Genomic DNA, 15,514 nt, shown 5'->3' with positions numbered 1-15,514 from the left:
AATTTGTGAATGCGACATGCAGTTAGCTTTCTGCAGTTTGGCGCTGGTTACGACTGACGCGGTGACATTTGTATTGAAAGTGATCGAAAGTTGGATCATTGATGTTGAAGCAGGATGCTTTCCGTCACAGGAAAGGGCTATTCAAAAATATATAGGTATGTTGTGAATATCAGAAGGTTCCAGCAGAGAGATGGATTTAAGGCGGGTTGATTTTCATCAAGAAAATATGCCCAGTGGCTTGTTCGAACTTGCCAACAATATGATATATTATGGAAAAGATACGTGTGAGGTGATGAAAAACAGAACTCAGAAGTTTATTTTCTTTCCAAACCTATGATTGTATATCTTATATTTGCTTGTTATATATGCTGTATGCGGCATGTTTGCAATTACTGATGGTATTATTCGCAAGTAATTATGTTTTTAAAAGTGTCGAATTTCAGAATTCAACTGACCACAAGAACAAGATGTCAGTTTCACTATCACAGTATCAGTATTTTTTTTAAATCACAGGGACAATGTGTGAATTTGTATCATACTCTGATCTCATTAAAACACTGCACCTTTCAATGCTGGATCATGGGCTCTTACGCGTGTGCATGATTGCAGTGAAAATGCTATCCCATGAACACTGAACTGTCTCATGAATTGTACATACAGACCTTGATGACAAAATCGGTATCTTATCAGTCTCTATGCAGGCCTGAAAGTGGCGAGTATTTTACTCGCCATGGCGAGTAGAAACATGTAACTGGCGAGTAGAAATGTTCATCTGCTTGCCAAATTCGAGTAAAGTTGCTGAAACAAATTGTTGGTTTGGCCAGTAAAGTTTGCTCTCTGGCTAGTACATTTTCAGAATCGCTAGCCTTTGGCTAGTGCACAATTGTTTAGACTTTCAGGGCTGCTGTGTGAAGCATTGCTATTGGGCCAAACTCATGAGAATGGGTCACGACTGAAATGTGTGTTAGGTTTGTTAGAACAGGATGCATGCATGTTAAAAGTTAGATGTCTATTTGATATCAACTTCATCAAGCCATACATGTGATTTGTTGCAGGGAGAATCCTTTCTACGAAGAGCCACCACCAAAGCCTCACTACTATCCCACACCACAGAAACAGCTGTCAGAGGTAGAGAGACAGGTATGGGTCCTGGGTGGCCGAGTGGTAACGCACTTGCGAGAGGTTGCGAGTTCGACCCTGGGTCAGGGCGTTAGCAATTTTCTTTCCCCTTTCCTAACCTAGGTGGTGGGTTTAAGTGCTAGTCTTTCGGATGAGACGAGAAACCGAGGTCCCTTCGAGTACACTGCATTGGGGTGTGCACGTTAAAGATCCCACGATTGACAAAAGGGTCTTTCCTGGCAAAATTGTATAGGCATAGATAAAAATGTCCACAAAAATACCCGTGTGACTTGGAATACTTGTAATAGGCCGTGAAAAGTAGCATATGCGCCGAAATGGCTGCGATCTGCTGGCCGATGTGAATGCGTGATGTATTGTGTACAAAAATTCCATTTCACACGGCATAAATAAATCCCTGCTCCTTGAATATGTGCGCGATATAAATTGCATAGAATAAAAAATAAAAAAATAAAAAAATTCCTGCGCTTAGAACTGTACCCACGGAATACGCGCGATATAAGCCTCATATTGATTGACTGTCACTACAATACACTCTTCACAGCAAAGATTGATACAGGCGGGAAGCATTTACTGATCCAGACAAAGTGCGCAATTGATTCATGTGTGATGTGAGAACATGACTCGCCCACACTCATAGTCATAGAAACGCAAAGAGAGAACAGACAGAAGGATGTAGATAATTGTATGGATGCAGAGACAGACAGGCTTGTAAGTACACTGTATGTCTGGTGATCAAAGTATTATACACATACTGATTATGTACATATTCATGGACAAACCCTTTCTCTCACCCTCTCCTCTCTCCCCTTTGGACAGGTATACCTGTTGTGGGCATCTTTGCTGATGTCATTCTTATGTGCACATGCATATGCCCTGGCTGCTCGTGGATGATTTTGGGGTGGTAGTCTGACAAGGTTTTCTTCTTCTTCTTCTACGTTCCCGGATGTTGGGTTTGATGCGTGCATGCCTGGTTTTCTCCTGTAGATGGGTGTCGGCACAGAAGGTCTGCCCGCTGTCCTCAGCCAACATGCTCCGTCTTCATGGCAGCTCAAATTTTTTATCGAGGTTCTCTCCTCTAGATCCGCCGTGTTTCGCCTAGGGGCTTGCGCTGCCTAGTTGATAGGGTCACCTCGTAGAGGATGTGGTCATAGACCACGCACGGTCGGTCTTGGGATAGGGAAACGTTATGCTAGTCCGGAGGGATTACGCCACAATGGCCACCTCGCGAAGACCCAGGGTCCTAGACTAGGGAGGTCCAAGGGGGAGCACCGGAAGGGCTACCCCTCTACCCGCACCTCCAACACAATCCCTTCCCCTGGTAGCTTCATCCCCAAGGAGGAAACAGAGCTACCTGCAACACCCCTGACAAGGTTTTCAATCTCAGCCAAAAGACTTAATTTCTGCCAGGTTTTCTTGCCACATACATCCCACTGTATTGAGCCATTCACAGCAATTTTCATTCAAAACCATATATACATCCATTTTCCCGTTGATGCCAAACAAGCGCGACACTTTTTTAATTTGATTTTGTTTTCAGGTAGGGTTAAGTCCCAAGCGGGCCGAGGGCAGGAAGCAGCAGACTGAGGACCAGGATGTAGAGCGAAAGTTTCTGGCGGGGAGCCACACCATCAGGTCTCTGGCGGCAGTACAGAACCATCACCCCAAGAGTCCTGGCAGCTCTAATTTTGATGAGTCGTGGCCCGACAGCGAGAGGCCATCATCTCCAAGGTCAGAACTCAGCTCAACTTGTTAATGTTGGCACAGTACACAATACATTATTGTTCAACATACAAGCACACGCATGCACACACACACAAAACAGAACCTTATAAACAGAAATCATCCGTCATCTCATAGATCAGAACTCAGCTGTTTGCTTTGAACTATTGGAAATTAAAAGAATTAAGACATCACATTACTCTTCTAAACCGATTCAGCAAAACTGGGAATCGAGACATGTGTAGGGCAAGGTATCACTGTAACTGGGCTTTTTCCCTGCAACAGTCTTTCACCTCTGTTCTTATCTAAATCTTTGAAAGATTTCTGTTTCTGTTTCTTTGTGAGTTTTTGAAAATCATTTTATGATTTAAGTAAGTTGTCTTCTTTTGTACACTGGAACCCCCTTTAAAAATGTTTAGAAGAATTCTGTGAAAATCAGTAGTTCAAAAGGAAGGAGTTTTAAACCAGAGGTGAATTTAGAGGTCATGAACAGACATTTGTGAAAGATCAAGTTCTTAAAAAGGGTCAAGTCTTAACTTGTGGAGGGGGGGGGGGGGGTGGTGGTGGTCTTACGTTCAAGTGTACGTAGTCCATTTGTGTCATGAATCGAGGGAAATATCTTGCAGAAACTTCCACAAGAGATGGAAAAAGAAGAAAATCCTTTCATAACTTTAGACTAAACCGCCTCTAGTAGTATGAATAAAACAGGACTTAAGTCTATAAATGTTACTGAATCTTTTGTGAGATCTTTATTTTCTAAAATCATGTGAACTTGCTTAAAACGATTTATACATTGAAGATCTAAACAAAAAGAAATCGCAACAGAAACCAGTTTTGGAAAATATTTGATCAAATTTTCGGCAGCCAGTTTTCAGGACGGTAATGAAGATATGATTCATTTCTTAACAGCGTGACAGCAGAGGACAAGTCAGGACAGGAATTCTTGCCGTATGCCAGCGTGCGCAGACACGTTCAGCCGGCCTTCACCTCGAGTCTCGTCAGTGGCGCCGGCTTGTCTAAACATCCTCTCGACGACTATCTCACATCTCGTTCCGCTGTGACGCCCGGACGCGGCGACCAGCATTTTTCCATGTCTCATTCGAAGGCTGTGAAAGATGGAAGGGTTACGTTGGAGAGGGAGAGAGGACAAGGAGCCAAGTCTGGCGCTGACAGGGGAAAGGATGGTGGAAGGAGGAATGGGGTGCCTGAAGAAAAAGGATCTGTATTGCAGAGGTTAGTGGTGGGGGGGGGGGGGTGGCTGTCTGTCCATGTGCACCATTACAGTTGAAGTCCTTTTTGATATCTGAGAAACAAAGGGACGTACGCTGTCTAAATATAGACGACAGCAAGAGTAAGTGAGAAATGTGCGGAACCAGTCTCCTGATAAAAATGAAAAAGTGACTTTTACTAAGGCCTAAAAAAAAAATAGGTGTGGTTACGGTAACCCAACCCACCCTATTTTTAGGGGCCGACCCTATAACTTTTTATTACATTTGTCAAAAAAAAAGGAAAAAAAAGCAAGAAAACGAGTGCAGAAAACGCAATAAAAGCAAAAGCGCTCGAGTCGCACACTTATTTCCCTGTCAAGTAGGTTTAATTTGTACACATTAGAAAAAAAGTTTAAAAAAAAAAGTGATTGCCTACCTTCCTACCCTATTTTTTTGGCTATGTTACCGTAACCACACCTATTTTTTTTTTTTGTGGCCTAAGGATGAACGTCGCTTGTTCATTTCAATGCTTGTTATTGTCTCAGATGCCATTGGATTAGTTTGGTGTAACTCTCACTTACTCATGTCATCTGTTTAGAGCGCCTACGTCCCTTTGTTTGATACAAGTTATTATCAGCATTTTGCCTCATGGATATGGTTTGTGTCTGTCTGTCTTCTGCATAAGCTTGGTTCACAGTCCCCGGCTGTTTTCTTGCTCTGCTGTGCTGCACCTCTCTTGTCAACTAGAGTTGCAGGTACTGACTTTCAACATTTATTTAGACTGCAGGGGCTCACATCCATGAGAGGTGGCATAGGACACATGTCCTGGACAATGCAAAAGTGATAGGACATTTGTCCTGAACAAAAATAAATCAATAGGACATTTTTTTCTCGGAAAAAAACATGAAGGGAGGCAACTGTCAACCGGGTTGGAGGATTCAGAGTTGCGACCCTTGGAAGCTCTTCTCTATAAAAAGCACATAAAGTCTTCCCAAGTTTTGTCTCCTTGGAGAGACACATCTCTTCGCAAAACATCGATCAAACTACTGTAAATTGGAAAGTACTGACAATGTCCGGATCAAATGAAAGCATAATCGGACAATGACCACTTTGTGACAAAAACAGTTGGACATAATTATGTCCTCTTGCATGAAAAATGTACAGGACATTAATTGGAAAAAATATTTGTGTATGTCCGATGTCCGACGTTGATGTGAGCCCCTGAGACTGCAGTGTTTCTAGTGTAGTACTTCCGTCATTGTCCCTCTTCCCAGTACCCTGCACTTTGACGCAGCTAGCACACAAACCAGTCTCCATGCTCAGTTAATCTTTCCTGATTTATTTGTGTCGAATCAGTTTCAAAAGACAGTATTTCATCGTCTCATTTTCAGCCATTGGGAAAGACCCTGCACAGAGATCTCACATGAAAAAATGTTCTGTTCCAGCTACATTGACAGGTTTCGACACGGCAAACCCATGAGTCGCGACGAACGGCTTACGATGGAGGCAAACCAAAAACGCGAATTCTGGTGGCTGGAGTCGAGTGCCAGCCCCCCCACTCCCAACAGCACCTCCACACCAAAAGAGGAGCAAGGGAGATCAGTACCCTTGACTTCCCATGGGCGAGGAACTCTGACTGTGGAGAATTTGCGGAAGCGAGATAACCTTGACACTGACACGGCTGACCTTCAGAACAAAGCGGACCGGTTGCTTTACAGGTGAGAGTTGGGAGTAACAGGTTCAGCTATTGTTGGTTCTGTAACTGTATAATGCAAAAACACACAAACACAAACACACACACACATACACAAACACATACACACACACACACACTCACACACACATATACAAACACACACACACACACACACGACAAAGTCCTTTTCTAATTGTGTAAGAAAAGAGCCTCCGTGTGCCCTTAAGAATGCTTAAAACGCAACATTTTCCCATCAGTACGCCCAAACCACTTTTACTCCTTCCCAGGCCTGACACACACAATATTTTAAAGAATTTTACTGTGTATGTAATGTTGTGGTGCACAGGTTGAGGAAGAGGCTTTTTGACTGCTGTACTTCATTGCCAGAACGTTACACACACACACATACATGATATGATACCTTATCCTTATCATGTTTGTGTGTCAGTGCCAAAAGCATTGGATCGTCAGAGCCAGTCGTCAGCACAGACGGACTTGGGTCAACAGGAAGTGATGTCACAGGCAGCAGTTTCTCAGAGCCAGCTGTACGCCCAGACTACTTTCCCCGTAAGTTGGCTGCTTTGTCATGAAGAAGAAATCTGTTTCAGATGTTTAATATTCTATCAGCGGCCAAAGTTGTCAGCATGAGAGCTGGTGACAAATTCCTGTTTTCTTTCTCTAATTTTTGGGGGACCTCAAGTTGCATGCAGACTGCTTCTTCAACCCTTGCTCTGAACCTTTTTTTTTTTCAGGTGACAAATTCCAGTACAATGTGTAAACTTTCCAAGCTTATCTTCCTAGAGCACTTGTGTGATTGTTTTTCTTTTGTTGTCGATGATGTCAAAGCAGCACCGCCCTGATATGGCCCTTCGTGGTCGGCTGGGCGTTAAGCAAACAAAAACAAAAAAAGTCTTCACAGATCTGTGGTGGTGAGCATGACAGCTGACCCGACAAGGGGTGTCGCTGTAAGTGACATGCAAGGATACGATCATAACCACACCCGCCATGCTTTATCATCCCAATACCTGTTGACAGGTGACACGACAAGGGGTGTCGCTGTAAGTGACATGCCAGGATACGATCATAACCACACCCGCCATGCTTTATCATCCCAATACCTGTTGACAGGTGACACGACAAGGGGTGTCGCTGTAAGTGACATGCAAGGATACGATCATAACCACACCCGCCATGCTTTATCATCCCAATACCTGTTGACAGGTGACACGACAAGGGGTGTCGCTGTAAGTGACATGCAAGGATACGATCATAACCACACCCGCCATGCTTTATCATCCCAATACCTGTTGACAGGTGACACGACAAGGGGTGTCGCTGTAAGTGACATGCAAGGATACGATCATAACCACACCCGCCATGCTTTATCATCCCAATACCTGTTGACAGGTGACACGACAAGGGGTGTCGCTGTAAGTGACATGCCAGGATACGATCATAACCACACCCGCCATGCTTTATCATCCCAATACCTGTTGACAGGTGACACGACAAGGGGTGTCGCTGTAAGTGACATGCAAGGATACGATCATAACCACACCCGCCATGCTTTATCATCCCAATACCTGTTGACAGGTGACACGACAAGGGGTGTCGCTGTAAGTGACATGCCAGGATACGATCATAACCACACCCGCCATGCTTTATCATCCCAATACCTGTTGACAGGTGACACGACAAGGGGTGTCGCTGTAAGTGACATGCCAGGATACGATCATAACCACACCCGCCATGCTTTATCATCCCAATACCTGTTGACAGGTGAACACGCTTTCTACCCGCGACCCACCGGTGGAGCTAACTTGGCAGGCAGACCCAGAGATACTACGCCACACGACGGAGACATTTTGTACAAGTGGCGCCTCCACAGGAAGTTGGAAGTGGCGCGGGACGCAAAGTATGTTCCCACCGAGTCTGCTGAATGCAGCGCTCCAAAAACTGCTGCTGAAGTGAGTGAACATTTTTAAATAAATGTGTGTGTCTATCTTTGTGTATGCACATTTGTGGCAGTTTTCTGATTAAGGAAATGATTTCCTGATGGATTTCCTGATTTTCAAACCAGTCAGGGTGTTGAAATCATAGAGGTAAGCTTGAAAACATCCTGGCTACCTGTTCTCCAGGCAGAATTTCCTGATGATGACCACTGTAAACTTTCATCCCTGCCCGTATGTGACTGCCGCGCACATGCAAGACTAGAGGCAACGATTGTATAGCTGTGTTTGCTTGTGTTATAGACAGGTAGTGAAGGAGGCTGAGGTTGCATGTGTCTGTCTGGGGAAGATTGAATGTTGAAGTGACATTAAAGTAGATTGTTGAGAACGTGAGGATCAGTTGTTGGTTGAGACGGAGACAGAGAGAGAGAGAGAGAGAGAGAGAGAGAGACAGAGAGAGAGAGAGAGAGAGAGAGAGACTCAAAGCAACTCGGAGACAGACAGAGAGAGAGATACTCAGAGAGACTCAAAAAGAGACAGAGAGTTGTTACCGTTTAAAATGGCTTGCCGTTTTGAGTGATGGTGATTTGTGCTCAACATAAATACATTCTAACCCATGCATCACCATGTCCACACGGTTTAAAGGACTATCCCTACATAATTGTTTTAACAAATCCTTTTTCAGAAGGAGATCCACAGCCGACTGTCAGCCTTCAAAGAGAAGCTACAGCAGCGTGGTTCAGTGGTATCGACACAGCTGCAAGAAGCCCGAGTGGAGAAGGCCATGAAACACGTTCAGTCTGTGGTAGGTGCTGCACTTCGTGTTGAGTGGAATGGCTGTTGGAAATGTTCTGTATTTACTGGCATTTATGCTTCAGTTACTGTGACCTCACAAAGTTTTGTTTTTACAACTTTTGCATTAGCCCCTGACTTTACAGCTTTGGGCTGAAGTCTAGACTTGGATGTCCAGTGAAAAGTTGATGTGTCCATCAGTGAAATACAGAACAAAGCGTAAAACTGTGCCATCCTTTCGGCAAATTTGCGGATATTTTTTCATGGGGGAGGGGCTTGTCACGTCAACGACTACCAAAAACTTGGAAAATTGCAGAAACTTTACATCAACTTTGGCAAAGTTTCTGAAGAAAATAAATCCTAGCAGCATATTTGGATACAGGGGAGTCTTTAAAATAGGGGTATATTTACAGAGGTTATGAACATTTCAATCAATTTTTAATGTTGCCATTGATGCTGAGAAAGTGTCAAGCAAAGCACAGTCTGGTTTTATCAGGGTTGAGCATTTTGATTTGAAGTTGGTCAAGGGACCCACTGACTGTTATGTAGATTGGTGATGCTGGACAGGGCTAACACATTGGCTTTGGAAATAATGGTGCATTAGTCAATGAGTCAGTTATTCATTTTAGTATGTACTGATTTAAATGGGCAACAGTTCTCGTTCTGGACAAATACAGTCGATGATTTAGAATACAGAATACAGAATACAGAATATTTTAATGTCAAAACGAATTCCCTACGTTGGGCAATAAATTATTCTGTATTCTGAATCATGGACTCGGGACTGTATACATCTTTTTCCAGCATGAGAATTGTTGCTCATTTAAAGCAAAATCAAAAAACAAGAAAGGTAAGTTGTTTGAACGCTTGTATTTAATCAGAGTATGTTTGCGTGTGCTTATACCTAGTGATATTGTAAAGCGCATAGTGCTTTTAGTTATGCGCTATAGAAATCTCCGTAATAAATAAATAAATAAATTGACAACACAATACGTTACATTCACAGATATTTCAACCCAGCGGTCTTTTAAGTCATCTGAAGCAGTTTACACATAAAACATCTTTTTTCTCCTGTTCACAGATGGACGCAGGATCACAGACCAGCCCTGCCAGAACTCCCCCCACCTCCTTCAAGGGAACAGCGGCTCACCCCCCTTCCTGGTCCTACCCCCAAAACATCCACACCTTCCCAGAAACCAGCAGTGGAGGGTTCCTCAATGACCGCTCCAATGCCACACCTGCAAACGCGCAAACATCAGACGGTGCTAGAAATGAGCAGAGTCAGAGTCGCACAGATTCAGGGTTGAAGTCTGAGTCTGTTGTTGATGGGCTCACAGAGGGAGACGCTAAAATTCTGCAGGAACCTTCTGCGCAGAAAGGAGTGAAGATGGAAACAGTCTCTGAAACGGTTGAAGTCACTTCATCTCCAGACTCTCAAAGACAAGCAGGAGTTACTGATAGCGCTGGAAGCTCTAAACAAACCGCCAGCACTCGGGCCTCGGAAAGTGAGGGACAGTCTGAAAACACTACTGACGCTCAGGAGTGCGGTGCTAAGACCGGTGATGTGAAGTACAGACAGTTTCTGGAGGCTGAGAAACCCCACGACGGTGGGGACACCCCAGTCAAACATCAGGTATCTCGCACACACGCTGCATCTTCCGCTGACTCTGAGAGGAGGGACGAGAGACGACCCGCATCCTCTCACGCAAGACAGTCTGTGATGGGGAGTGATGGGGATAGAGTGTTTGACGCTAGAGTGGGTTCATCAGGAGATGCCAGGAAGAAAAAGAGAAGTGACGGTGCGAAACGTGGCGATGACGACGTTGACTCCGACCACAGCTCCGCTAGCTCTCAGTCTAAAAGAGGCGGAAGAAAATCACAGAAAAAGAACGGTGGTGTCAACGCTGATGTGGCCAGGGATGATCGGGCTTCGCCGCGTGAACATGCAAACCGGAACAACACCAGAGGGAAAGAGTCTGAGAAATGTGTTGATGGAAGAGCAGAGCGTGAAAAATCCAATGTGAATGGTAGAATCGTTGCATCAGACTCCAGAGAAAGGGCGCATGCAGGCCAGCAGAGGTCAGGAGTTGAGAGGTCACAGAGGTCAGGGGTCATGCCTCCACCACAGTGCAGCAGTAGTCCTGCTCGAACGTCCTTGACCTCTGCCATTGGACAGGTGGGTACTCCTTCCATCACTTGCTTACTTTCTTGCTTTTCAAACTTGGTTGGCTGCCAGACCACTGGGTTGGTTGGCTGGCTGGTTGGTTGGTTGGTTGGCTGGTTGGTTGGCTGCCTGATTGATTGGTGGTGAAACTGAGGGGTTGATTCTTGTCTAGCTTTCTACAAACTTTTAAACTTGTATGCAGGTAGTTGACAAGTTGTGGGTGAGCAGCTGATAATTAGAATTACAGTGACCCGCGAACTTCATGGTGAAAGAATGTATGTTGGGAATGAAAACTTGAACTGAAATAGTTTTACAGTTGCAGCAACCAATGCCATGGGAAGGTCAGCTTTTTTGTTAGTTCACACATATCTTTTCTTCAAACATGCTTTAACAATCACCAAACTACACACATTCCGGCTTCTGGTATAGGTACATCACTACCTGTACATATGTGTATTCTGAATTCCAACCTTCCCTCAAGGGAGGTTACTGCCTGTTTATAGATAAAAGAAACCATTCTTTCAGTTTCACCATGAAGTTCCCCGGTTACTGTAATTCTAATTATCAGCTGCTCACTTGTCAACTACCTACATACAGGTTTAAAAGTTGTATGAACTGTGTGGAATTTTGATCACATGAATGCAGAAGGTGTTAAACTTTGTTGGATAAATGAGGCAGAGCACTATTTTAAGATCTGAGAAGCAAAAGAAATAGCTGGTTCTTGTGTATGACTCGGACTGATGCCGTGAGTGTTAGACTTAGAGTGCCTTGGAGAATGAGGCACATATGAGCTTGCGGCAATCATCCTTAGTTGAGGATGCAAGTTGCTCGTTCATTTCAATGCTTGTTATTCTCTCAGGTGCCAGGATATTGGTTCCACATAATTCTCACTTACTCTATCACACTTGTGGTAGGCATTTAGAGCGCTCGCTTTTCGTAATGTTTTGCTTTTGCTGGTAGTGTTCACCTTGCTGGTTGCTTGTTCCAGGTGGTGCAGGACAGAGTGTTCGACATGTCAGGATCTGTGATGTCGAGCGTGGAGAGTCTGTCATCACTGCAACACAGCGCCGACAGTCCTCTGCCGCCCAGACACCAACCTTCTGTCACAGGTGTGTGTGTGTCTGTCTGTCTGTCTCTCTGTCTGTCTGTCATTGCTGCAACATAGCGCCTACAGTCCTAGACACGAACCTTCTGTGGCAGGTGTGTGTGTGTCTGTCTGTCTGTCTCTCTGTCTGTCTGTCATTGCTGCAACATAGCGCCTACAGTCCTAGACACGAACCTTCTGTGGCAGGTACGTGTGTGTCTGTCTGTGTGTCTGCCAGTCTGTTTGTCTTTCTGTATCATGTATCAGCCTGTGTGTGTGGGTGTGTTCATTCTGTTCCATTGGGTCTTGTGCGTGTTTGTGTGTTTGCATTTACTTTCTGCTCTTTAGAACTGTGTGTGTGTGTGTTGCAGAAGCAGATTACGAGTCTGACGGACAGTTTGAGGACGACCCCCTGCTCCAGGTGTTGCGTCAGCAGCGACACCTTCATGAAGCTCAACTCAGGTGAGAATGTAACTACTAACAGTGATATGATTGTCACAAGTGAAGATACAAGATTTTTTTTCAAGAACTTTTTCTCACTCAAAAAAAAAAAAGCAGCTAAAAATCTTTTCTCACCACATTGGCAAAACAATTAGAGAGATAACTGTTGATTTAGTTCCAAAACCACAAAAATTGAGATAGGGGGTTGTGAATCACAGCCATGATATGTTAGTTACATGAATTGCACTTTTTACTGTTGCAGGGTTCTGGATGCTGTTCTGGCCGAAAGGAACATCTGAGATCCAGCCATGAACATTACTTCTATCGGCAAATGATTAGTTTATCCAGCAAACTCTGTTCAGGCATGGGAATTGCCCGCCGAACATTATTTTTTTGTTCCGCCGAAAAAGCGAAAGTGTCCGCCGAAAAAATAAAGGGGGGAGGCACACAAAAAAAGCACCGGTTACTTTTGCCTTTGCGCAAAAGCCCGCGAAAACTGTCCGTACTTTGTTCACGCACTGCTACCGCCCGCCTCAGTTACTTGAACTTTTATGTTTGAAAGTAAACCAGATTGCACAGATTGTGTTACAAGTTACATTTTCCTGGTTGTCTCAACAGATAAATTTTTTAACAAATGTAAACCATATAATACATGGATATATATATTTTTTTTCTTCAAAAAAGCAAAAATTGGTACTAAAAACTCTGATTCTAAAAATGGAATTTAAAGGCAAACTTGGAGCTCAGATGACACCAGATTGCACCATCTGGGTTCTTTGGAGAAAAAATTTTCCGGGGGGGCATGCCCCCGGACCCCCCTAGTAAGAGGAGCTTCGCGCCGTCGACTTGTTATACATTTTCAGCCTTTTTTTACAATTTTCAATTCCCATGCCTGTCTGTTATGGTGCACACTGGCAGCTTCACATGGGTTGAGCTACAGTCAAACCCGTCTTCAACAAGAAATTCCTCCGATAGGAAAAACACCCCCGTTGGTCAAAGGGAAATAACCATTCTCACTTCCACCAACTGAGAAGGTTATTTCCCTTTGACCATTAATATGTCAGTCTTAATCTTAATCCAGCAATAACTCCCTAACCGTGTGTTTGACTGGTCCCAATTTTTGTAAGGACCGTCTCAGGAATGTATAGAACCTGTTCACCAAGTTTGGTGATGATCAGTCCGTTCATTCTTGAGATCTATATGCGAACACAAACACACAAACAAACAAACAAACAAACAAACACATGGAGTGAAACCTATACACAGCCCTATACCGGGAGTGTAACAACCACAAGGGACGGACCTAGAGTGCTCCCTTTAGACAGGTGGTCGTTATTGAACGCAAGTTATATTGGAAAACAACTTGTTGGGGTGGTCGTTATAAAGAGGTGGTTGGCGGGACAGGTTTGACTAGATTATGGAAAGTCCCACGCGGCTGGAACTATCTCTTTGATTTTGCTGACTCAGCACAATAATTTGCAATTTAACATTGTGATACTAACGCAGGCAGTTGTATCTTCTATAACTCCATATTTTATTTATTGATTGAACTATGTCCTGTGGTATGGCAGAATGAATGTAGATAGTATGCTTGTATGGTTAGAACTGATTATGAAATAAAAGGACAGAGAATGGACCTGTGTGTTTGGGTGTGTGTGTGTGTTAGAGTGTGTTTGGGTGAGTGTGTGAGTGTGTGAGTGTGTGTGTGTTAATAATAATAATAATAATAATAATAATAAAACATTCTTTTATAGCGCTGTTCACCGCCAAATGGCAGTCTCATGGCACTTTACATGAGACATTACAATTTAATATTTTACATATAAAAAGTTTTCTCGTAAGAAATAACATGAGTGTGAGTGTGTGCAGGAATGTGTGTGTGGTAGAGTGTGTGTTCATGTGTGTGTGTGTGTGTGTGTAGGAACGTGTGTGAGCTTATTCGCATCGTCTGTTACCATAAATGGATCTAAGGAATAATAATAGCCATTGAACGTCCACAGAACACAGGCTGCTCGCATTATCTTTAACACACAAATGGAGGCATTCTCTCACCGGATATTGCACTTCACAGTACAAGAAACGCTCATTGTTCCGAGGAGATTATCCTTTTATTTGTTCAAAGCCTGTGCATTTATGTGTTAAAAGCCTTCCGAAAAAGTTAGCCTTTTACCCGCTAAATGCCTGGATTTCTGTATTAAAAGTCTTCCGGGAAAATAAGCCTTTTTTTCCGCTAAACCCTTGGATTTCTGTGTTAAACACTGAATTCGTCAGGTCAAATAAGGATCAACTACTATATGGTGAGACCGAACTGAAAGACTTGTTCAGAAGATAATCCATCACTAACAAAGCCAGCATCAGACTGCTATTTGCCAAAAAGCGGACAGCTGTAGCAATCTCTCCTGTTAAGACAGTCAAAGTCCTCACGATTATTTTGTTTTTATGAGCTTCGTTTTCAGTCTTGTAAATCCAAAGGATCAACGTCCACTCAAAAGATGGATTATTTTCGATAGAAAAGGGATGTGGGAATAAGAGCCCGGCACTTCATCTCTTGTCTGTCTTATAACGTCAGCATAAGAACAAGAACAAGAACAAATATTTTATTCTCTGTTTTTATAAAAACAGAAATTTGTCTTAAGGCAATACTCACAATTACAAAACGATATTGCAAAAAAACAAAAGCATTTCCCGGCGTAGCAATCAACAGAAACACCCGAACAAAATCATGACATCTGAATCTGGGTTTTCCCCCCGCTTGATGGCATTTTGACCAATCAGAGAGCACTGCCACATCCTTCTTCTGAAACTAAAACTCGGAACTGGAGAAAATCAGTCTGTTTCAATGAATGGTTTCATTGATGAAAACTCCATACCCCGACTCTCACCAAAGAGCTCAAATGTCTGTTATACCTACACATTCCAACTTGCTCTGAGAAAATGAAAGTTTTACGCCCTCACGGCAAAGCCATTAGGGGCATGTTACACGGGAAATCCCGGCTTTGTATGAAAATAAAAAATAAAAATGCGGGGGGGGGGGGGGGGGGGGGGAATGTAGACAGCTGGCTGCCGGCTGCTAGAGGAGACCTGAAAATTAATGGGCTAGGGACCGGGTTGGGTCGTCTTGGGTCAATGCTGAAATGGTTACTTTTTTGGCTGTTGGCCGAACGGACACCCGGGCTTCATATTTTTGCATGCATGTATTCGTGTTTCCAAGGCCTGAGGCTTTCGCTGTGACCCTGGGATCTTTATCGTGCGCATGTGTATGCGTGCACACGGGGGTGTTCGGACTCCGAGGAGAGTCTGCACAAAGTTGACTCTGGGACA

At 43.8% G+C, this 15,514-nt stretch overlaps 1 protein-coding gene across 1 annotated transcript; it reads left to right on the top strand.

The window, feature by feature from the left end:
- The first annotated feature begins 35 nt into the window (after window positions 1-35).
- On the top strand, window positions 36-13,829 carry LOC138974052 (microtubule-associated protein futsch-like). The gene is made up of 12 exons (XM_070346764.1): window positions 36-155; window positions 1,056-1,140; window positions 2,678-2,868; window positions 3,769-4,092; window positions 5,513-5,785; window positions 6,212-6,330; window positions 7,543-7,730; window positions 8,398-8,517; window positions 9,586-10,680; window positions 11,657-11,777; window positions 12,124-12,214; window positions 12,456-13,829. The coding sequence occupies exons 1-12, from the start codon at window positions 115-117 to the stop codon at window positions 12,490-12,492; spliced, it is 2,685 nt and encodes an 894-aa protein (XP_070202865.1). The 5' UTR covers window positions 36-114; the 3' UTR covers window positions 12,493-13,829.
- The last annotated feature ends 1,685 nt before the right edge of the window (window positions 13,830-15,514 follow it).

The sequence above is a fragment of the Littorina saxatilis genome, linkage group LG8, assembly GCF_037325665.1.
Source record: "Littorina saxatilis isolate snail1 linkage group LG8, US_GU_Lsax_2.0, whole genome shotgun sequence".
NCBI classification, from domain to species: domain Eukaryota; kingdom Metazoa; phylum Mollusca; class Gastropoda; order Littorinimorpha; family Littorinidae; genus Littorina; species Littorina saxatilis.
This window is presented reverse-complemented; position numbering and strand designations above follow the sequence as displayed.